Raw genomic sequence first — 23,307 nt, 5'->3', positions numbered from 1 at the left:
GTTCTCTGTTCTTTGTCACATAACATCTTCAACATTTTGCCACTTAAAACACAATTCAAGGGGAAATTCCCCAAAATATTTTGAACGAACTTCCGAGTGTAATATAGCAATGTGATCAGCGAGCTGAAACTACGTGCAACATTTCTCCTGCTTATCCTGATCTGGCAGTGTGTATAGACTTACGTGTAAATAAAATGACTGCGTTATATGAGAAACTGCTGCAAATGACGATTCAAGAGTATTCACTATTTTCCCCAACAAAGCAGAAAGGACACTAAATCTATACACTGCTTAATTTGTAATGTTCTTGCTGTCAGAGATTTGAGCAAGAGATTGTCAATTAAATCTCAGTCAGTGGGCAAATTTCCCACCCTGTACCTGTATATTAGATGCTTCTGTGTGAATGTACAGATCCGCATATTATCTGTGTTCCCTGTTTCTCTCTACGCCGCTGAACTGGTCATTAGTGGGCAGGGTCTTATGTGATCTTTGAGCGCCGATTGGTCTTCGACCTCGCTTTTGCTCCGCCTTACTTTAACCGTCACAGTTTTCAATATGGCGGAAGGCTACGTCGGAAAATGAAGAGGGGAGGATCACTGCGCGTAACTGCTCACATTTCGCGTTATTTTATATGTATTTTTATATGGGCATCATTTTGTCATTCGTTGTCTATATAATTTCATACCGCGAGGAAAAGAGGACAAAGGTATTCTCAACTGCTTTAGCGAGAAAGTTGAGAAGTTTGCGACTAGCTAGCTAGCTAGCCCGCTATCCACCGAACTTGTGCAGCAGTTGGGAAAATAATAATCCCTGCTGCTCCAGCACTAAGGAGGATAGATCAGCGAGCTAACGGAATTAGCCCGCTACACTCTGTATATTTGGTTATCAGCAATCACTTATTCACTCAAGACTCAACGTATCAACGTAGAAGTGCTGAAGAGCCTTATTACGAATGTCAAAGTCAAAGTGGTCGAGTAGCTCTAAATTCCCTCTCTAGCGTAGCTGGGTCGCTAGCAGCAGCATCAGCACAGAGTTCCTTAGCTGGGCTTTTCATCTTATTTACATTAATATATCACGTTAACTGTACACTAGTGTTTGGTGGATTATTTAAGCCAGTTACTAGCGCTGCTTTATCGTCTGTAAAACCTAAAGTGGTTTATTAAACTCTGGCCAGGGAACTTGGCTAAGTAGCTTAGACGTAGAGGCGTTTTTCACCAGCTAGCCAACTCGGCAATATTGGAATCTGTATCTCATGTTATGATAAATCTGGCAGAGGTGAAATAGCCACCGAGTTCACCGCATCCGCTTGTTTTGACCTTTCGCGGGTCTAAAAAACATTTGGATTGTTTTGGCTGAGTCGCTGCATTAGCAGAAGACATGGCTCGCCACTCTCCTGTCCAGAGAGGACTTCTAGGGATGCAGGTAATGTTATCTAAGAGTTTCTCAACACAGCACCCAGTGTTCTGCACCTTTAAGTGTCAACGTGTGCGTTTGTCAAATACTGAAGAACTTGTATTTTAAAATACCTGTCCTCAAAAACAACAAGTCAATATATATGATAACTGGCTACAGTATGTTTATGGCATAGTAAATGATTCTCCCTGTCTATTGTGGTTTAGCTAATCCCACTTGCCACCTGCTAGTTAACATTTTGATCAGCAGTTTGCTTGGTAGTTGACACCACTTTCACAGTTGTTCACAGTTGACAAGCTTGGTACATTTGTTTTTTGCTCGAGTAGTCCTGTTTTTGTTATAATCATGAAAATTACTGAACCATGTAGAACCCTGCTGTTATTCAACTGTAACTCAGACATCTGCATGGTTCGAGTGTTGTTTCCTGGGGAGTTTCCTGAGAACCACCACCCATGAAATAACACCGGAAAGCGCTACTTACTACGGAGGCCTCAGTACTGACTCTATACCTTAAACTTGGTGTGTAATAACTGAGCAGTTTTGCGGTAGCAGCTCTGCTCAAGGGATGATGAAATTGGGAGGAAGGTTACACTTTCCTATCTGTTGTTACATGCAGCTGGGCATTTGGGATTTGAGTTTTACAGTGAGAGATTTTGAAGCCAGATGGTGATCGAGTGAGTGATGACAGCATGTTGATGATGCATTTAATCCAGCAAGTCAAAAATGCTGTTTCCGCGTCAGTTTGAAAACATAGCAGTCTATAAAGTAGACAAATCAGAAGTGGAACCTCTGTCTGTGGGTGGCAGTCCCTCTTTAGAAAACATACTCTGATATAGAGATCTTAAAGCTACAGTCAGTGTGTTCTCAGTAGCTATATGTGCTATTTAGGTCATATCAGGTAATGCAGAAGTTGACCGCATTAGTCATGCATAGTATGTGAGCTGTTCAACAAGAAAGCACAACTGCATTATCAGTGTGTGGTGCCAATAGCTGCAGTGTCTTTAGGGCTTTTTTGGAAAAACTAGCATCCAGGCTCATTTTTGTGTTATTTGTGTGTGCAGCCTTTTTTTCCTCTGTCAGTGCACCATACAGGATAGTTAGTCTATGTCACTTGGTTTGTCGTGACTTGGTCACAACTTTACAGTAACTCAGATGAATGCTATGACATAAAATAGCCAGGCTTGTTCTATGTGGCAGTCACATTAGTTCTGTTTATGATACTTTCACTGTGGCCAGAAGTTTGTAGAAACCTGCTAATCCAAGATTTCTTCTGAAATCAAGGGTGTTAAAAGGGAATCTCCTTCTCCAATCTCCTTGCTGGAGTAACAGCCTCTACTCCAGGTGTGCACAACTGGTCTTAGAGGACCAGTGTCTAGCACAGTTTGGTAATTCCCCTACTGAAACACACCCTCTAATCATGACTATTAACAGATGAATTGAATGAGGTCAAATACTGATGGTGAATAGTTAGTTCTCAATCACAGACCCCACTCCAACTCATCCCAGAGGTGTTCAGTGGTGCTCCATCACTCCAGAGAGGGGTAGCTCACGCATTGGGTGTGATGACCTTAGACCAGAGATGTGCAGTCTTATCTGCAGTGGGCCAGTGATTGGATCAGTTGTTTGAAGCCTGAGGCTAATTAAATAAACAAGGCACCAGGTGTGGAATGTGATTGAAATGAAAACATGCAGCCAAACTGACCCTTTGCAAATAAGATTGGTCACCCCCTTAAGCTCTGTGCCAGCTCTCCAGAGTGTCTCCTTCTTTTGGCAGTGTTTTTTGTGAGGATTATACAAGCTTTGTGTGGTACAACACCTGTGTCAACTATAACTGAATCGTAAAGTTGCTGAATTACTCATTAAAAGGGTGAATACTTTTGAACATGTAGTGTATGACCTGGTTCAGTTGTGTTTAGTTCTCAGGGGGATGAATTGAAGTATAAACTTTTATTTTTATGTTTCTGTAGTTGTTGAGCATGCGTTTCTTTTTATTAAATTATTTATTTACAATGTCCTAATGTCAGCTAAAACTCTATACAATGACAAAAGTGTGTCCAGTTTATGTATCAGTAGAGGCTGAGGTTCAGTGCAGGATCAAGTGAGGCTTTAAGCTTCAAATTCAACAGGGTTTAGATCCTAGGCAGGACCTGCTGACTGAATAAACATTACAGGGGTTCCCAGCACTGCAGCTCTGTCCTGTGTGTGTTCTCTCCCACTCACACAATAGAGATTTGACCCAACACAATCAGTTTCACCTGGCTGACCACTTTGGTGTGCTGACAGGCTTTAGCTTGCTATTTTTAACCTGCTGTTATCTCAAGATGAGCGTAGTCAAGTCTGGATTACTTTACGATTGTTCTCTTTGAATCCCTTATTTATCTCAAACTTGGATGCTATGTCATTTCGCTCTCAAATAGAAATAACAGATGAACTTAAAAACAGAATATGGCCTTCTGTAGTACTCCATGTTGGATAACAAAACGCATGTTCCAAATTAGGTGGTTTCTGTCATTATCAAGCTGTATGTTGAAAATGTGGTGCTAACTCACTGAGCTACCATAAAGAGAAATATGCAGCTAAACATAACAACAAAACTGCATTTTTCTTGCCAGTTAACATGTACATTCCTTGCCATTGTATCTACAATCCGGGAATATATGAAACGTGAAGTGTCTGCTGCTTTACCGTATTTCCCTTTTACAGAAAATGTCATCCTCCAAGCTGTTAGGATGTGCTGCTCAATGTAGCATCACATAAAGCAAATATCTTGCCCCACTTTAATAATCACTTTCGCTCACTCAGGCTTCATGCTTTCACCCTTGTAATTGTTATTTCACATACGGATGTCACATATCTCTAATGCTCAATTTCTTTGTTAGTGACCAATTGCGCACTCCCTACCCTGCCCTCTCCATTGACACAGCCAGTGAAAGCAGTGGTCATTAGTAAAACCAACACCTAGAAAATGAGCTGTTCTTCACAGAGGAATAAATGGCAGTGTAGAACGCAGTGCAAAGCTTCAAGTTATGTTTTTGTACTTTTCACAGTTGTCTTTAAAAGAGCGCAGGCAACTGTGAATAAAAATAGAAAAATATGTCTGCTTTAAAATCAACCCAAACATTGCTGAATTTTAAGGTTATGCTTTGAGTGGTTGAGCTTTGCCAGATTGTCTGTAAGCCTTGCGTTTTCCATCTGATTAGCTGGACAGAGGTCAGCTGGGCCCTTTAACACCATTCCAAAAGGTACTGTATTGTTACCTGGTGCACTGCACTAGATAGCGTGTGCCTGAACACCGCCCAGTTTTACTGTCATGATAAAAAGTTTCCAGATGCCTAACAGAGGGCTAATATGAGTAATGTTCACCCGAGAGGAACAACATAAATGGAGTCTAACAGACCACAGGTAAATTCTTTGGTTGTGATTTGTGAGATATATTTTGTATCATTTAAGACATCCTGATGGTAGCGATGACTCTGACGGCTGAGAATGTTAGATGTCTGATAACCGTTGGAAGATACTGGGTTAGCTGTGTAGGATAGAGGAATTCCAGCTTTTTGTGCGTGCAGTCTGTCAACTTTGGTGTGTAGCTAAGCTTAGCTCATTTGAAGTGGTTTGCTTGGTAAATTGGTCTGTCCCACAAATAACAGATACAGTTTACCTTTTTTATTCTATTCCTGCTCCAGCACAAACTCAGTTGCTGATTGCTTGACCTTAGCTGCTGAAATACACCAAAAATATAGGCTGTATGAGGCTGTGTTGTAAGTCATCCGGCCTCTAGCTTGAAGAGATAAGCGTTCCTTTAGGCCTGTCACTAGTGTGAACAGAGGATTAGTCTGTATTGTCTCTTTTAATGCTGTGCATGTTTAGATGATATGTTCTGAGCACGGCTGTATTTGGGAGTGTATGAGGTGACATACAGCTCTGAAAGTTTTAAACTTTTTGGGATAAATGACCAAAATATCATATACAAGATATATACTTCTTTAAGTAGCAGCTGTCACACAGTTCCAGAATATAGACTACAAAGTAAAAAAAGATGTACAAGTTTGTATGTAAAAAAAAAAATAAAAAAAGGAGATTTATGTTTTGTGCAATAAGACCTAAATACAGTACAAAACCTATTTATAGCTACTTAAATCTATTTATAGCACATCTGTTTTTCTCTAAATAAATACAAGAAAGAAAGATCTCCAGTCCTGTTTCTTTTGCGCCAGTTTCATGTTCATAAATTGTAGTGCAGTTGTAGTGAAGTTTTTTAAATAGGTATTAATAGTAACACAAATTATAAACAGCACAAATTTTTCCACATTTTCCTAGTTTGACCTTTCAAACCGTCCATAGTAGTCAACGCTGAGGCAGAGCGGCTCGTGTTGGTTCATGTTGCTGTGAAAGACAGGAGTCAACAGTGTATGACCGATAAGAAAAGTGAGAGGCTACAATCATGGAGGATTTTGAGTTTGACTGGATGTCTAATGTGTGATCTGTACACTTATTGGTTGGAACATTCAGCCAATGTTGATCTCACAGGACGTGATGAAGATTGGAAACTTCTCCATCGAGATCTTGTGATTTTCATGTTCAGGTTCATGTGAATCCTACGTTCACATGGTGAAAGTAATGTTATTAAATTAATAAAAGTAGCCTGATTCATTTATTCCGGTAAAGCGTGTTTTTTCCACTTATATTCAGTCGTATGCGAAGGTTTGAATAGTTGTTTGAACTATTTTAATTGTTTGACAGCTGTGAAAGAGAATATATTGTTAATACGTCGTCCAGTCTGACTGTCACCTGTGTATTGGGAAAAACTTGTACATTTGCCGATTTGATGTCAGAAGCTAAATTTACTAAGCCTAAATCTTTACAAAAGAAAAATATATGTTTTGAGTTTGTCAGTAATAAGCTACTGAAATCCAATGCAGTATGATGTAAAAGTCTTTTTCAGCGCTAATAATCTCCTCTTTCTTTCCCTTTTAAACAGAATTTTAAAGCTGACCCGGAGGAGCTGTTCACCAAGCTGGAGAAGATTGGGAAGGGCTCTTTCGGAGAAGTGTTTAAAGGAATAGACAATCGTACGCAGAAGGTGGTGGCCATTAAGATCATCGATCTGGAGGAGGCGGAGGATGAGATTGAAGACATTCAGCAAGAGATTACAGTCCTGAGCCAGTGTGACAGCCCCTTTGTTACAAAATATTATGGATCATATCTGAAGGTTAGTGACCAGCAGTGTTGGTCAAAAGTCACAGCCATGCCCACCCCCAGATGATTTATGGGTTACTTCAAAAGTTGTAGATATTATCTTCCTCTGGAAAATGTGATGTTACATAGACAGAATTGTTATTTAAGCTGTTCAGGATTCCACTGATATGATTTTTTTAATTGTGTTGATTAATTGCAGTGTGGAGTGTGACTAGATGAGCTGTTGTCATGGAACAAATATATATTTGTGACTGTTGAAGGATTTCTCCTTCTATTCCCTCTGTCTTTGTAACACCAGTGCTGAGTCTTGACCAGCTTGGAGTAGATCACACTCACTATTCATGAATTGTTAATTTCTGTATCTGCTAGATCCTTCAGATTTAGAAAGTAAAATGTGCTATTTTCGAGGATGGGACAAACAGGAAGACCCAAAGATCACTTCAGTTTTGTATTTGCTTGTGTTGGATTCTGCTGCTGTTATCCTGAATTCTGTTAAAATAGCCTATTGGTTCCTAAATTGTTCTTGGCGTGGACATACAGTTCTTTAAACGGTATTGAACCTTTTGGTTGATGGATTATGTATTTCGGCACATTCTGGCTATTTCAACTAATCAAACTTCCAAAAAACTAAATATCATGATGCATGTCGTTCATTATGAAAATGTCTTCAAGTATCTTGACTTTTGTTTTTGCCATATTGACCACTTTAATGGAAAGCTTTTTTTAGGAAACCAAAAGTGATTCTTATGTGGTATCGCTCCAAATAACTCTTTTCTTTTTTTTTTTGGCACATTCATTATTAAGAGTGTACAAAAACAGAAATGTCGCTTACTTTGCAGCCTGTGAAGCCTGGAGCTGTGCTGCTAACCCACCGGTGGTGTCTGCATTAACAGAGAGAGACAAACATCATGCAGGGCTCTGAATCATTTATACAAAAGAAAGAGCTGTAGAGTGATTGTTTGAATGCTGTGGGTGGAGTAAAGAAAGGAAAGAGTGTTTGTAGAGATGTGCAGTGGTAACTGGGTAGTGTAGCAGTGAGAATATATCTACATAGATGCACAACCTATTTTGGGCGGTGTGTGAAAGAACAAATCACTTTCTCACTTGCATTCACACTTGATGAGCTCATTGAAAATCAGTTAGATACTGAAGGAGTAATGTGTGTGAGCGTGTGTCCCTGGAGATGCTGATTTTGCGATGCGCGTGTAAGAGCACGCACAACGCACAAACTGCTCCCTGCTTTCTCAGCCTCTGCATAAAAGAGGCACACGTTTTCATTTGGAAAGCTATTGCATTTGAGCAGTACTGGATTATTTGACAATTAGAGAAAATGCATACATGTGCAGAGCATGATGTCCCCAGGACTGAGATTAGGAATCCCTTATATAAAAGTCTGTGTTAAATTGTCCTACTTTTATTTAATGGACAGTTATTTCTGTTTTCTCTTGTTTACGTTATGTTCTCATGTGGATTAATTATGGCTTTAACCCTTTAAATTCCTGACTTATTACATCATAAGATATTTTATTCAGTAATCCATAGAAAACAATGGAAACTGCCTGAGTTATCCTTTTTAGAGTGAGGAGTGAAAGGCTGGTCCTGCTTTAAGGGGGTTCTAACCTGCTAAAGTGTTTTAATTATCTTATTTTTGGTTGCTCTTGATAGCTTTGAATTCCTGTTCTAATGTTGGTTGGATATAATATTTAAGAGTGCATTACTGCAGAGAACAACTGCGGAACTGCATGTAATGTTTCATGAGTTAGATGAATGCTGGGTCGCCATGTATGACTTGATTGCATTTTGACATCAGGCACACCTGATTATTGGTGAGGATTTTGTGAGAGAGATGGTGTCTTCATGAAATATGTGGGTTCTCCCGTTTATGCGCATCTTTCCTGACGCTCCAGGGAGCTGAGTTTGTTTAAATGCATGTGGGGTCATATGCGTTCATCTGGCTGTAGCTACCATTACTTCTGCCCTACATACTGCAGTCTGCCCCTCTTCTTGCAAGAACCTCCACCCCCCACTGATTTCCATCTCTCTCTTGCTCTTTATTGCTCTCTCTTGCTGGACTGCAGCTGGACTTACTCCGGGGGGCCTGACAAACCAGACCCCATCATGTAATGCATGCTTTAGATATGTTTCAAGCAAATCATGGACTATGAGAGGCTGCAGGGCAGTTTGGGGAATTGACATTCTTGCATTCTAGAGTGTGGCATCCTGGAACACAATGGGCCAATTCGTAAACGTTTCCTTGTGGAACTGCACATTCGGTGCAGAGAAATTTGGGAAAGACCCAGTGAAGTCCAGCAGTTGGAGAGACTAAAAACAAGAAGCAGACCGAAACCCAGCTCTGATTCTGCACTCGCATTGCCATGTTGTATGGAACACGTGTGACTCAACCTAACATCCAAAATAGCAAACCGCATTAAACTTCCTTTACTACAGCAACCTCTGTTGGGAGCATCCTGGTGTTTTACATATGAGTTTCAGTGAGCTGTAATGCCCAGCTTTGTCCTCAGAGTAGTTTTAAAAACGCTTGAGGGTATCTCTCAGGAGCAGAAGGAGAGCAGCCTCTGATAAAGTCTCTGATAAAGAAAGGTTCTGCATCTCTACATGTGTGTGTCTAGTGCACACTCATGAGGCGACTTTTATATCCATCCTGATTGAATTCAGTGGATGATCACTGAAAAGTCCACACTATGCTGTGACATCATGTCTGCATCTTAATTTGCAATTTTTATCCCATGCAGTTACTTTCAGTATTTAAGTGTCTCTGTAAAGTAAAAAATGAAGAACTTTCAATGCAGATCTGTAGCTAAGTGTATTAATTCCTAACCATGAAAGCTGTTTTTTTAAATTGGTCACTGTTAGCCCTTTTTGTCTAAATGGTCTGGGCACCATCTTCTAAAGTCTTTCACACTGTCTTGCTGCTGAAGAATCCTAGTAAATGAATAGGTTTGTGTGGAATTCTCTTTCAAATATAATGTCCATCTACAGTGTAATATATATCGTATAGATGGATTTGCTTACAAAGATTCATATGTTGCTGTTACTGAACTTGCTCTGTACAACATTAAACACCAAGCCAGTGAGGTAAAATTCTCCTTGGTTTAGTTTTCTTGCTGTGTACCATACTGATCAGAAGCCAATGCTAATTACCTCCTGCTCTTCATCACTGACCCAAGTATGCACTGATATGAGTTGTCTAAGGTTAGAATAAGATCTAATGTAAAGCCTATTTTTCTATTGTTCTTTTGTTACAGGGCACAAAGTTATGGATTATAATGGAATATTTAGGAGGAGGATCAGCACTAGATTTGGTGAGTAGTATTTAAGATTTATCGCTTCAAGTTTGTTCTAAGACTTAACAAAATTTATTTGGGAACTTCATACATTTTATACATTTAGGGTTTTAGTCAGAACAGTGACAAATGCCTTTCCAAGGTGCCTAGTCATTTCATTACACTGTTCTCTTTACCGCAGCTGGAGCCAGGTCCCCTGGATGAGACACAGATTGCTACCATACTTCGAGAGATCCTCAAGGGGCTGGAGTACTTGCATTCAGAAAAGAAAATCCACAGGGATATTAAAGGTACCATCCAAAAATTGTGCTTTAAATATAGTATACTGAGTTTAGCACATCTAAAAAAAAAAAGTGCATTGTACACCATATGCCCAAAAGTAGATACTTGCTCATCCAAAGTGTCCTCTGAAATCAAGGGTATTGGTAGGGGGTTCTTCCCTCTTTGCTTCAGTAACAGCCTCTACTTTTCTGTGAACATTGACACTAAATGCTGGAACATTGCTGTGAGGATTTGTTTGCTTTTAACCACAGCATTAGTGAGGTCAGGTACTGATTTTAGATGATTAGTTCTGGATCACAAATGGTACTCCAGCTTGTCACAAAGGTATTCAGTGGTGCTCTATCATTTCAGAGAATGCAGTTCACAGGCGGTTTTTGGTAGCTGTAGGCTTTAAATGATGGACCAACCGCAAGCCAGAAAACTGCCAAGGGTAAAAAAAATGTACATGCTTTTGACATAACAGTATCTTCTTTATCATTCACAAAGCAAAATCGATGACATGAGAGTAATAATATCTGTATAACTTTGTTGTGATTGTGAGAATTTCCAATACTGCTGGACAGTTCTGCAGCCAGAAGCTGTGTATGAATGGTCATCGTGTGCAAGTTGTAGCAGTCATGCTGCCTCCTCAGTCATGTCACACAGAGGTAGTCAGTATTGAGGAAATAAAGGACTGGCTCATGGGATGGAGCAGTGTTGGAGCGATTTCAGAATTAGAGAGAACACCGACGCTCCAACTTTCTAAAAAGCTGCTCTGTGCTCTGGGCAACATCACTTCACTCCCCATTTCGATCTAACGCCACACCACTCATATGGTCTGCTCAACAGCCCAATGCCTGGGGGCCTTATACCCCTCTAGCTGACGCTGGGCATGGTGACCTCTGGCCCATGTGCGGCTGTTGTAGAGTCTCCCATTCTACTGTCAGTGCTTTTCTGTAGAAATACAAGCTGTGCACATTTGAATGCCTGTTTCAGCAATGGGAAGCTGAAAGTAGCTTATTTCAGTAATTAGAGGAGGTGTTTTGATACTTTTGGTCATATACTGTATCTAAAATTGTAACAAATGACAATAAATTGACTTTAAATCTTCTTACTATTATTTCTGGCATAGATGTTCCACCTCAAGCGTACTGAACTATAATGAGTATGTGTCTCTCCCCAGCTGCTAATGTGCTGCTGTCAGAGCAGGGTGATGTAAAGCTGGCTGACTTTGGTGTGGCTGGCCAGCTTACAGATACTCAGATCAAGAGGAACACATTTGTGGGCACTCCATTCTGGATGGCACCTGAGGTCATAAAACAGTCAGCCTACGATTCAAAGGTCAGTCACTCTCTAAGTGAGATATGAGTTCGGTTACACATTGATATGCTACAGTGCTGATGGCCTTTTGGCTGTATAGAGTACTACAGCCATTCAGTTGATCAAACAGGGTTGTCTGTTGCAAAAAGTGGTTGGTTACACAATTTCCTTGTTTGCATGATGGGAAGTGAGGTACAGAAAACATCAGTTCAAATAAATTTAACCAAGCCAGTCACTTTCATTACTGTAATGATGCACTGCTTTCATACAAAGCTTCCTGGCTTCAAAACAGTGTATGATTGCATAGGGGGTTTCCACTGCTATTATGTAATTCACTCATTACCCTTACTGTGCAAGGGTCAATTCACTGTTATCAGTGGGTGTGTAGTGTGGCACCATAAGTGCATAAAGCCACCAGAAAAATTTTCTATGTCTGTCAGTGGACAAGGTATTCACGGTCAATTGAAAATCAAATGTGTGTGCTGAAATAGACCTTTGCGGTGATCATTTTGTAGTTGGCAGCATTTGTCAAATAAGCATTCCAGGTCTAAGCCATTTTTTTCAGAGTTTTCTAAAATGGTCAATAAATCACCCTGTGGAAACCAAAAATTACCAATTTTTTTGTAAACTTTTTGCCCTGGATACTAGATGAATATTGCTGTGTCAGCTAGAACAAATCATATAGGCTTTGGAACTCATCAGTTAACCACAAAAGCACAGTGGGGTTATTTAACTGTGCCAGTTTCTCCTGTGGTGTTCTATTCTATTATGTTTTCATTCAACACTTGATGCTTTGAACTTCATTGCCTTTGCAAATGAACTCAATCCCTTTTGTATTTAAAATCCTGTGTAGCTGAATCTTGTTAGGCATGCTTTGTATATGCTGTGGACTGAATACTGCTGCTGTAGTGTTTGAATTTTTCTGAACTCTGTTTAGCTCTGTTGTACAGCTCTAGATGACGTAAATGCCATTATGCATTAGTAACGGCCATAAGCAGTGAGTCATCGCTCACACACATGCATGCACACACTTCCTTGAACAGAAATAGGGCTTTAATTTGCCTCAATTATGGTGTTTTTTTTTTTTTTTTTTTAGAGTGAAGTGTTTCTTGGAGGTTTTAGAATGAGAGCACATGGTCTGTTAGAGGCACATGCCACGCTCGGTATTCGATAAGTTATTTGATAACATGAACTCATCTGGGACCATCAGGATGCTCAAAACACACATTTTAGACTGCTCATTTGTTGGTATTATGTTTGGACATCAGTATTGCCAGGGCAAGTGTTATGATAACAGTTATCATTATATAATTTCTTACTCTGTGGTCTCTTAAACCTACAACTGCACCTTTTTGTTTTTTATTTAAATTTCTATGCTTTGCAGTACTCTTTCGCCCACCAATAATTTACCTATTGTGCATAAATCTTGTATAGGGAACATTTTTAAGATTTGCAGTGCTTTTGTGAATTGCGCAAGTGCAAGTGAATGTTTAGTTAACCGTTTTCAATACTAAGTGCTGTGCTTGTTTGTGTTTTAGGCAGACATCTGGTCATTGGGTATAACAGCAATAGAGCTGGCCAAAGGAGAGCCCCCACATTCCGAGCTGCACCCCATGAAAGTTTTATTCCTAATCCCAAAGAACAACCCTCCTACTCTGGAGGGAAACTACTGCAAACCACTGAAAGAGTTTATAGAAGCCTGTCTGAACAAAGAGCCAAGCTTTGTAAGTGCTGCAAACTGGAAGTAAATTGTTCAAGGTGTCTACACAGCCTGCATGACATGGGTGATGTTTCTGAAATATATGCAACAATATTTGATAGGGCTTTATTTGGAACATTTTTATCCTCTCTGTCTACACATTTTGATGCGTCTTTGAGTCTTAGTGTCTCTATTTTACAGCCCTGTTGGTTTTTTTTAAGAACTTCAAGGAACCTTCTATGCATATTGTCTGTATTTCATTGCAGAGGCCTACAGCCAAAGAGCTGCTGAAACATAAGCTAATTGTACGTTACGCTAAAAAGACCTCGTACCTCACTGAGCTCATCGACAGGTACAAGAGGTGGAAGGCTGAGCAGTGTCGAGAGGAGTCCAGTTCAGAGGAGTCTGACTCGTAAGCACAGGAAGATTATTGGTTTTGTACTAATTTCATCCAGAGCCATCTGTTGATCAACATACACATTTCTAATGCATTTTGGTTTATTTTAGAGAATTTTTATTATTATTATTATTATTATTATTATTATTATTTTTTGTTTGTTTTTGTTATTGTCTATCTGTGGCTTACACTATTCATAAAGCTCTGTTCACCCTTTTTCAGTAATTGCAGTGAAAGTCATTAGTGGCTGTGTCTCTGCTTAGGGAGCAGGATGTGCAGGCATCAGGGGGGAATGACTCTGGAAATGATGACTGGATCTTCAATACCATCAGAGAGAAAGACCCCAAAAAGATCCAGAATGGAATCGCACAGCTCTCAGAGCTGGATCACAGCCAGGTGAGGAAGAGAGATGGGACACTTAAGCATCGGTCACTCACACACACGTTTGAACTTTCATGTGTGATACAGTACTGTGCAAAGTCAGAGACAGTCCTTCATTTTTTTCAATTTCCAGTCAAAATGGCCATCAAATACAAGTATTCCTATTTGGCAGATGTTTCTGAGGAGATTAGAGGTAATCCACTTGCAAAGGAAAATAACTGAAAAAAATGTGAGTGTTTAAAGCTGTATTACAAAAATTATTAAAATATGGAAAACGGGACTCCTAACAACCATGCAAGACCTGGTAGTAAGCTGTTACTGAGAAGGAAATAGAGGAAAAATGAAAAACATTTTCAAATCAGACACTGAAAACAAAGATGGTGTGAAAATAAGTACGTCTTCTATGAAGAACACACTTCTGCACAATGTTAATGCACAGTTTATTTGCTGAATTAAACATATTAGAAAAAAAAAACAAAACAAAATGTGGTATGTACAAATGTTTTTTTCAATATGTAAAATTCTGCACATAAATAAAAATTGTGCTCTAAAATATGCAGAAAAATGCCAAATGTTTGTTTCCTTTAGACATTGTATTAACTTATTTTAACTTGCACAGTCAACAAAACATATACTTTTACTGGGGATGTTCAGACTTTTGCATATGACTATATGTTAGTGGTGTCAAAGTGAAGGCGTTAAGTGTGTTAATGCAAAAATTATTAACACTGCTTTTTAAAAAAAAAAAAAAAAACTCTTCAAACCCACCATAGTTCCAGCCTGAAACCCTGCTACTCACGTGACGTTACTGTGACTGTGCCACTATGTAGACCTCATGCTTAAATACAGATTTTATGTAGCAGCTTCTGTTGATGACTCTGAACTGAAGTACGTTGAGTCCAAAGAATCATTAACAAACATAGTGCTAACGGCTACAAGATTAGTAATACCTGTAACATTAACATCGGAGCATGTCAGCAGACTAAACTGCTTACAGGAGAACTATGTATGTAATGTAGTGGCATGTGAGCGAGAGGGATACAGTCGCAGAGGAGTGGACATCTGTGATGAGAACTGGAAGCTGCTTTCACCTTATTTTCATGTTTTTTCCGTGTTGACACGATTTATGACTTTCTTCATAAAAGAAGTTTAAAGCCAGATGCAATTAACTGCAATTAACTATTACAAATGAATGTGATTATCACAGTTATTTTAATCATATGTCTATGAATTTTGTGGGCTTAACCGTTAAGCTCAGTAACAAAATAAGAAATGAAACCTGTAGCTTTTGTAAAAAGCGAAACACACACAGGCACAGTACTACTATTGCAGATCCATAAGTGCTGCTAGGCTGATATATTCAGTAATACTAAAGGAAACAGACCTCTGCTTGCAATTACATTAAATATCTTTGAAATTAAGATAGAAGGTTGTACTAAATTTTATCCTTAAAATGCTATTTCAGCTTTTGCTGTTATCCTCTTACCTTTGTCTTTTTTTTAACTTAATTTCTACTTATTTTTTAACAGTATTACAATGTTTCCATGGAAAAAAAATCACAATTACACAAATAAGCAACAAAGGGAATCCACTTCAAAATAAAAGTTATCAATAACATAAGAAAGAATTATGAAAATAATGTGAGAACAGAACATGATTATCTAAAAATAAATAAACAAATAATTAATTAGACAATCATTAAGGGAAAAAAATAAATAAAAAAAAGATTCCTCACTACGTTAGTAGATCTATAACAGGTCTCCATCTCTTAGTAAATGTATCTTTTTGAATTCTTAAGTATGTTATTTGTTCCATTTGGTAGACATCCCACACCTTTTGGATCCATAAATTATATGTGGGAGGGTCTGGATTCATCCATTTAATTGTAATACATTTCAGAGCTACTGTTAGTAATATTCCTAGAAGGTATTTCTTAGATCTCCCCTCTAAGTTATCCGGTATTACTCCCAATATTGCTACTCTAGGATCTTGTGGAATATTCTGCTGAAACACTTCCTTAAGAGCATCAAATACTTCGTTCCAGAATATCTGTAACTTAGGGCACAGCCAAAATATGTGAGTATGGTTTCCAATTTGTGCTCCACAATTTCTCCAACATGAACTGTTATGTGTTAGACCCATCTTCGACACTATTTCTGGCGTTCAGAAATATCTGGTGATGACTTTCCATTTGAATTCTCTCCAGATGTTTGAATTGGTCACTAGACTTGCTTCGATGCATATTTAGTACAGTTTACAAATTATTCTTTCCCCTCCATTCTTCATTTGTAATTCCATGAAATAATTTTCTATATGTGTAGGTTTTATAAGTTTTTCCCATTCTTTGTGTGTACTTAGAAAATGCCTCAATTGCAAATATCCTTACCTTTGTCTTAATGAGAAATTAGGCTGTACAGTGTCTTCAGTGATGTGGTAGTGACGTTGGCTGTCTAGAAGCTATGCACTCATTTCAGCCATGCACTCATATAGGAGCTCACAGCCATTGTTCAGCTAGAGAGCATGCCAAAGTGGAGTGAGAGTGTGGTAAGTGAGATGCTCTCATTCTGAGGGCATTATGGCTCTGTTGGAACAGCAGTGTATTTTTGTCAGTGGAAGTGAAAATGTTTTTTAGGTGTGATTTCTCCAAATGCAGCTCTACAGAGCTCCCTGTATTCATAGGCATCACTTTTTCAGTGACTGGAGAGACAAGCTAGTATAACGTCAGTGTATTGTACTGTTGCTTTTCACTCCGTCCCATTGCAATTTATATTGCAACTGTTTAAAAAAAAAAAAGACATGAAATTAGCATTCCGTCCATATATGTCCAAAAGTCTCCAGACACCCCTTAAAATTATTAACTTTATCTACGTAAGATGCACCAGTTGCTGACACAGGTTTTCAACTGCACACACACACACACACACACACACACACACACACACACACAGCTTGTATAATATCCATAAGAATGTTTTGCCAGTACTTCAATGCTTTGGAGGAGCCACAGATTAATCTATTTTCAGCATGCCCAATGCCAAGTGTCAGCTAGAGGGATATAAAGTTCCTCAGCTCAGGGTTGTGAAGCAGTGGTGCTACGTTCTCTGGAGCACAGTCCAGTATCTTTGGAATGAGTTTAAGTGGTGTTTGTAATCCAGAGCTAATTATCCAACATTAGTACCTGACATCAGTGATGCTCCTCTGTAAGGATTTGATAGGATTCGGCCAACAATGTTTCAGCACACTAATGTAAAGCTTTCTCAGAAGAGCAGAGGCTGTTACTGCAGCAAAGGGGGTGCAGACTCCCTATTAATACACTTGATTTCAGAAGACATGTTGGAAGAGCTGTTGTCTACAAACTTCTGTACATAAAATGTATGTTGTTGTTTTTGTTTGGTTTTTTTTTCTGAGATTCTGTTCAATCTCCAAGACTGACAAAAGTTTGAATTGATGTGTCTTTTACAACTTAAGTGTCCTGTGTAAATCTTTCCTCTAATAAATGTCTATATACTTCTGTCTCTTACCTGTGCTATATTTTGCTTTCCATCTCTCAGGGAAAGGGCAGTTCACAGAGGCCTTTGTCCCAGAGCTTGTCGACCATTATTTCTCCACTGTTTGCAGAAGTAAGAACTTAATCACATGTTTATTTGCTGCAGTTATTCTTAGACCTTTGCTGCTCTGATGTTCTCTGCTGTTTGCTAAAGTAATGTGGTTTTAAACTGTAGAAAAAGCTACTCTATTGTGCTGTCATTGCCTCTGCATACTAACCCCATCCACAACTTCTGCAGTAACCTGGTACAGTGACTTAGATCAAGTGGAGCTGTGTGTATAAATAAAGCAATATGAAATAATAATTCTCTGGTTTACGGCTCCTTTGCGCACTGCTCCTTAGTCTCCTCTCTTGGGTGGGCCTTGTATATGGGTCAAGCTCACATATTTAGTACTAGCCCTTTTGGTAGGCCAGTGAGTACCACGAGAGATTGCTTTAACAGTTTTCCCTCTCCTGCTTCTACTCTCTTCAGCTAAAGCAGAAGGGAGGGGTGAGTAACGGAAAGCCAGAGGCAGTGGAGGAGCTTAGGGAGGCCATATTCCTGGCTGAAGAGGCATGCCCAGGCATCTCAGACTCCATGGTGACTGAACTAGTGCAGAGACTCCAGAGGTACATCTCACTTTATAGCCTTTCTCCAGTATTAGGATATAGATTTGAGTTCTGTACAGAGACTGCAAATGAAAAAATGTCTTGGCTGATAGACTACATATACAAAGTTGGCTTGTTAAGATTAGCATTGGAGCTCTGAGGCTAATGTAGCTAACAAGTGATGGAAGTATTGTCCAAACTGGCCCCTTGGCGCTCTTCTCCTGGACAAGCTGGTGCATTTTACTTTCTATTGGAGAGTTGTATGTAGTTAATTAATTGGTGATGTTCTTTTTTGTATAGCTGATCAAGTATAGTCTTGTCTATTGTATCATTTTTTTTTAACTAACCATAAATTAGAATGATTGTACAAAAGGAATGTTTAAATAAAGGTGGAACAATTTGGCATCTAAAAACAACTAAAGAACTGTAATTTGCATGTTATCGGCACTTAATTTAAATTATTATAATATTCAAAAATATCAATTATTGGCCCTAGGCTTTTCTAAACTACAGGCCTAAATCATCAACTACAGGCCTAATGAATGACCTACGTAAAAATGACCTAAATTGAAGCTTCAAGATGGCTGTTATTATTGTTCATAGCTAGGTAGTGTACTTTAATCCATTTTATTGGCACCAAACATGTCTTGGCCGATTTAATACATTTGAGGTAATGGGGAATTTGATCTTGATGTAAATTTTTTATTTTTTTTTAACAAATGAACTGCTCTAACAGTAACGTTTTGTCTGATGTGCACGAACTGGCCATTTCATCAAGTACACCTACCTTGTATCTACACTCATTGCCCGTTTTATCAGGCCCATTTACCATATCGGTGCACTTTGCAGTTCTACAATTACAGAGTGTAGCTCATCTGTTTCTCTGCATAATTTATTAGTAATCTTTCACCCTGTTCTTCAGTGGTGAGGACCACTGCAGGACCACCACAGAGCAGGTATTATTTGGGTGGTGGATCATTCTCAGCACTGCAGCAACGCTGACATGGTAGTGACATGTTAGTGTGTATTGCATTGGTACGGGTGGATCGGATGCAGCAGTGCTGCTGTGATGTTAATACTGTGTCCACTTAGTGTCCACTCTATTAGACGTACCTACCTTGTGGGTCCACCTTGTAGATGTCAGAGACAATAGTGGCACAGTTTGTGTTGGTCATCCTCTAGTCCTTCATCAGTGGTCACAGGATGCTGCCCGCAGGACACTGTTGGCTGTATATATTTGGTTGGTGGAGTATTCTCAGTCCAGCAGTGACACTGAGGTCTTTAAAAACTCCAGCAGCACTGCTGTGTCTGATCCACTTGTACCAGTGTAACACACACTAACACACCACCACAAGGGCAGTGTCACTGCAGTGCTGGGAAATATCCAGCACCCAAATAATGCCTGCTCTGAGGTGGTCCTGTGGGGGTCCTGACCACTGAAGAACAGGCTAAAAGGGCGCTAACAAGGTATGCAGTGAAACAGATAAACTACAGTCACAGTAGCTGTAGAACTACAAAGTGCTCCTGTACGATAAGTGGAGCCGATAAAATGGACAATGAGTACAGATAAAAGGAGGTGTACTTAATAAAGTGGCCGATCAGTGTCAGTCATTCACAGTAATGGAAGAGTAGTGTGAAGTTGTCCTTTCCTTTCACATCTACTTTTCTTGTTCTTAATCTTGTTTTTCTGCTGCTTCTTCTCCTTGTCCTCATCACTCACGTGCTTTGCTTTTTTTTTTCTCTGGCAGGTTTGCTGTTCCGAGGGCCTCTTCTCACTGATTTCGCTGCTGTGGGTTCACCTCTCTCTGCCTTCTTGTGCACCTTTCTCATACACTCACTCAGCCTCCAGCTGCAGCTGCAGCCTGCACTCTCTTCATTTAATCTCGGTTTACATATCAGGTGAAAGGGTGGTGTTGTGGAAGGCTGGGGGGACTCAATAGGAGGCCTGGTGGGTTTGGCCTCTATCAGAAACCTCCTGCTAGCAGTGCACCTTATCCAGCACACACTGTGGCAGAGCAGTGGTTGGTTGCACCAGCTGTATGTAGGTTCTTTCCACACTTCATGTGTAAAGTGACGTCTGAGTCTTAATGAAATTTGTTTTATTTTTGTCTAACTAGTGGCCGCTAAATTCAGTTGCAACATGAGTGTTTAGTAATATTTTTGTTGTGATTAATTAGTTTGAATTCCTTTTACCCACTATCCAAAAGAAATCGCTAGTTAACATTTTACTAGGTAATATGATTCAAGTTGTTGCAGTCGTTAATAAATATATATTTTTTTCTTTTTTGTAGACATCAGCAACAGTTTGCGTGGTCAGTTTTAGCCAAACTTGCCACTTTACTAGCATAAATTAAGTTTAGGTTATTGATTAGTTTATTTTAAAGTAAGAAGTCAACTTTGTTAGAACTTGGATAGCTGGTGCAACCCAGGCAGAGCTCCCTCTCTGAATGTGCAGTATGTGAGGCCTTTAAGAGGTGTGTTCAGCCCCTGTTTGTGTGCACGCGTGCATGTCAGTGCTGTAAGGTCCAAAACAGTGCGTTCCCTTTTTTTAAACTCAGGTATCCTGCTCTCAGTGACCAGAGTATTCTGAGAAGCAGACTGAGCATGCTCAGCTGGGTGTGTAAATTTATGTGTACATAGGCTCCTTTTTACAGACAAGTCATGGAGGTACGCTAATGAAAACACTGTGTAAAAATGGCCAATTGCTTGTGTAGATACTGTTTGTGAAGGTGTATGTAAAATGGCCATCACTGAGATTGCCTTGCCTTTAGTATTTTTTTTAGTTTGCAATTGTTTTTATAATTTGATTTTATATTTTAATGTTGTCATGGTTTTGACTCAATGCTGCCATTAGGCTCTATTATCATTCTCTCTTCAGTGTTCACAGTGCCATTCATACTCTCCAATCACAAGTGTCACCATATGCCATCCTTACATTGCTGTTTTAGTACAGACCATACCATCGCTTTTTTCTAGAAATTAGTGCTTGAGGGTCCATGTTCCATATCTATTTTTTAAGTTCAAAGCCCATGTTTTGTTAATTTCAGCCATGCAAATTTCTTCTGATTCTTTTTTTTTCCTTAAAATACTAGTAGTCCTGTTCTTCAGGCCTGTTCCATAGAAACATAGACATCTTTTTTTTTTTTAACTGCTATAATGTCTTCATCCTCAGCAAACTCCTCAAGTCTTCCTGGAAACTGTAATGGTACCACGTGTACCAACAGCTTGAATTGCACTTAGATAACTGTCTTTTAATGATATGAGAGTTAGCCGTAAGATATAAGCATGAGGTTTGTAGACTGCAGTCCACAATATCCTTTAAACATTTAAGACTCCTGATGTGAGCTGGTGGGATTCACGCTGAAGTCTAGCGTGTTAATAAGCATATCACCTGGGTGCGTTTGACATCAGTTCATTACTCTTGTACATTTAATAATGGTAGCAAAAAGCTTAGAGCCCAGTTTAGCCCCACCTGAATGTGTTACGGTAGAACCCCATCCAGATGATCTCCATTGTGTTGTAGCCGATCATTGGGTGCTAACACGTTGCTTATATCCTCCACAATTGAAATATTAGCCTTATACTAAAAATAGCTTATAGCATGAACGTCTGAGCCAAGCAAATGCAGTTATACACAAAATATTTCTAGTTGTTTTGGAGCCCTGATGCTGTAACATTTTAAAGGCCTTTATGCTATGACATTATTACATTCTGAATCTTGGCTGAAAGCACTTTTCCTGCATACTGTATAGTGTCAAGACTACTTAAAGCTGCTTTCAGTGAGATAAAAGAACAGAGCCCCCTACTTGCAATTAATTTCTCATAACGGAACTGCAATATTTAATATACATATTTGGATGATTTGAACAGCTCATATGTTTTCTGGAGGGGGAAAAAATGTGGCGTTGACTTAAAAGTGCTAAAACTAGATGTTCAAATAGCACCTTAAAGGACAGTGTTAATTTGCATCTGGTTCAGTATAAGAACATGCTAAAACTTTTTATATGCTTATATCATTCTGGACTTTAGGAAGAACAGGCACTTGTATTAAACCGCCCTGTTTGATTCTACACCATTATTTTGGATTAACTTTTTAACCTCTTCGTTACAGGTATATTTAATAAAGTGGTTCTTTGGCACAAGGGTATTAACACTAAAATATTTTGATTGACTTATTTCATGACTGCTTTTGCAGGTGATGCTGTTTAAATTGTTGCTGGTTTAATGTTAAATTGTTCTGTCCCTCACCACTTTAGTAAATGACATCCCATTTACTAAAAACCCCTCTCTGACCATGCATTTAAACTCAGTGTCCTGTTTTTTGGTGCACTTGTTTTGCGACAGTGTGTTAACTCTCCCTGTCCCTCCAAATAATATTTCCTTGTAATGATATTTGCACCTTGTCCATTTAGAGTCTGAATGTGTAGCACTTTGTAACCTGTTCCTTACAGTTCAATAAGAAAAAACATCACAGTTCGTCATGTCGTTTATCATTGCAACTGCGAAAATGGCAATAAATTAGTCAGGTCATCAGGTTTATCAGCACAGATATATTCTATGGAACAGAATCCAGTATTTTTGTAAGTGTAAAGTACAGTATTATCACAAATAAATAAGAACTGGTATGGTATCTAATTATGATTTTAAAACAATGTAAATGTAATTGGTCATCAAATACTGAGGTACTGAATTCCTTGCAAGCTTTCAAGTGATTTAAGAAAAATAAAATTGATAAATAAAAAATGATCTCTGTGCTTTAATGCTTTTTAATTACCATTATTATAATTTGCTTTATTTAGAGGAAATAGAATTTTTTTTTTTTGGACATACAGTTTGATTCATCTAACACAGACTCCATAAAGAATGCTATTTTAAAAGGGTTTTGGACATGAATGTTTAGGCAAAAATGTAAATGTATTTTTAGCCAGCAATTTCAGTCCAAAATGATTGCAAATGTAACTACTTTCATATGAGGTTCTACTTCTTGCAAATAGGTAAGAATGCATTCTTTTGTCTTCTGCTGGATGTTTTTGAAAAAAATGCCAAGAGTAGAAATAACTTGAAAATGACTGCCTTCATAGCAGGGCACAAAAATCTCAAAAAGGGACACTTTTTGAGATTTTTGTGCTATAAAAACAAAAAAAAATTTCCCCAATTTATTTCTCCTAAATGTGTGCTGATTTATACATCATCCTGTACA

The 23,307-nt window shown here is 38.9% G+C and overlaps 1 protein-coding gene across 2 annotated transcripts; it reads left to right on the top strand.

Annotated features, from left to right (window-relative positions):
* Nucleotides 1–554: 554 nt before the first annotated feature.
* On the top strand, nucleotides 555–22,853 carry stk24a (serine/threonine kinase 24a (STE20 homolog, yeast)). 2 transcript variants are annotated; one of them, XM_036567177.1, is made up of 11 exons: nucleotides 555–1,422; nucleotides 6,392–6,622; nucleotides 9,876–9,932; nucleotides 10,096–10,204; nucleotides 11,359–11,516; nucleotides 13,034–13,219; nucleotides 13,461–13,606; nucleotides 13,855–13,987; nucleotides 17,524–17,592; nucleotides 17,992–18,128; nucleotides 19,856–22,853. In XM_036567177.1, exons 1-11 carry the CDS (start codon nucleotides 1,378–1,380, stop codon nucleotides 19,884–19,886), a joined length of 1,302 nt encoding a protein of 433 aa, XP_036423070.1. In that variant the 5' UTR covers nucleotides 555–1,377; the 3' UTR covers nucleotides 19,887–22,853. The 2 variants fall into 2 exon arrangements, with proteins under 2 accessions (XP_036423070.1, XP_036423077.1); XM_036567184.1 differs by lacking the exon at nucleotides 555–1,422 and adding an exon at nucleotides 4,685–4,815.
* The last annotated feature ends 454 nt before the right edge of the window (nucleotides 22,854–23,307 follow it).

Source organism: Colossoma macropomum, unplaced genomic scaffold, assembly GCF_904425465.1.
Source record: "Colossoma macropomum unplaced genomic scaffold, Colossoma_macropomum, whole genome shotgun sequence".
Classification (NCBI taxonomy): domain Eukaryota; kingdom Metazoa; phylum Chordata; class Actinopteri; order Characiformes; family Serrasalmidae; genus Colossoma; species Colossoma macropomum.
Note: the sequence above shows the minus strand (reverse complement) of the source record. Positions and strands in the feature narration are given on the sequence as shown.

What these genes read in the sequence shown, in the direction of transcription:
- stk24a (XM_036567177.1), top strand. Translation starts at nt 1,378, where the DNA reads ATGGCTCGCCACTCTCCTGTCCAGAGAGGACTTCTAGGGATGCAG. An exon ending in AGTCAGCCTACGATTCAAAG is followed by an intron (nt 11,517 to 13,033) that starts GTCAGTCACTCT and finishes TTTGTGTTTTAG; the next exon opens with GCAGACATCTGGTCATTGGG. An exon ending in TGAACAAAGAGCCAAGCTTT is followed by an intron (nt 13,220 to 13,460) that starts GTAAGTGCTGCA and finishes ATTTCATTGCAG; the next exon opens with AGGCCTACAGCCAAAGAGCT.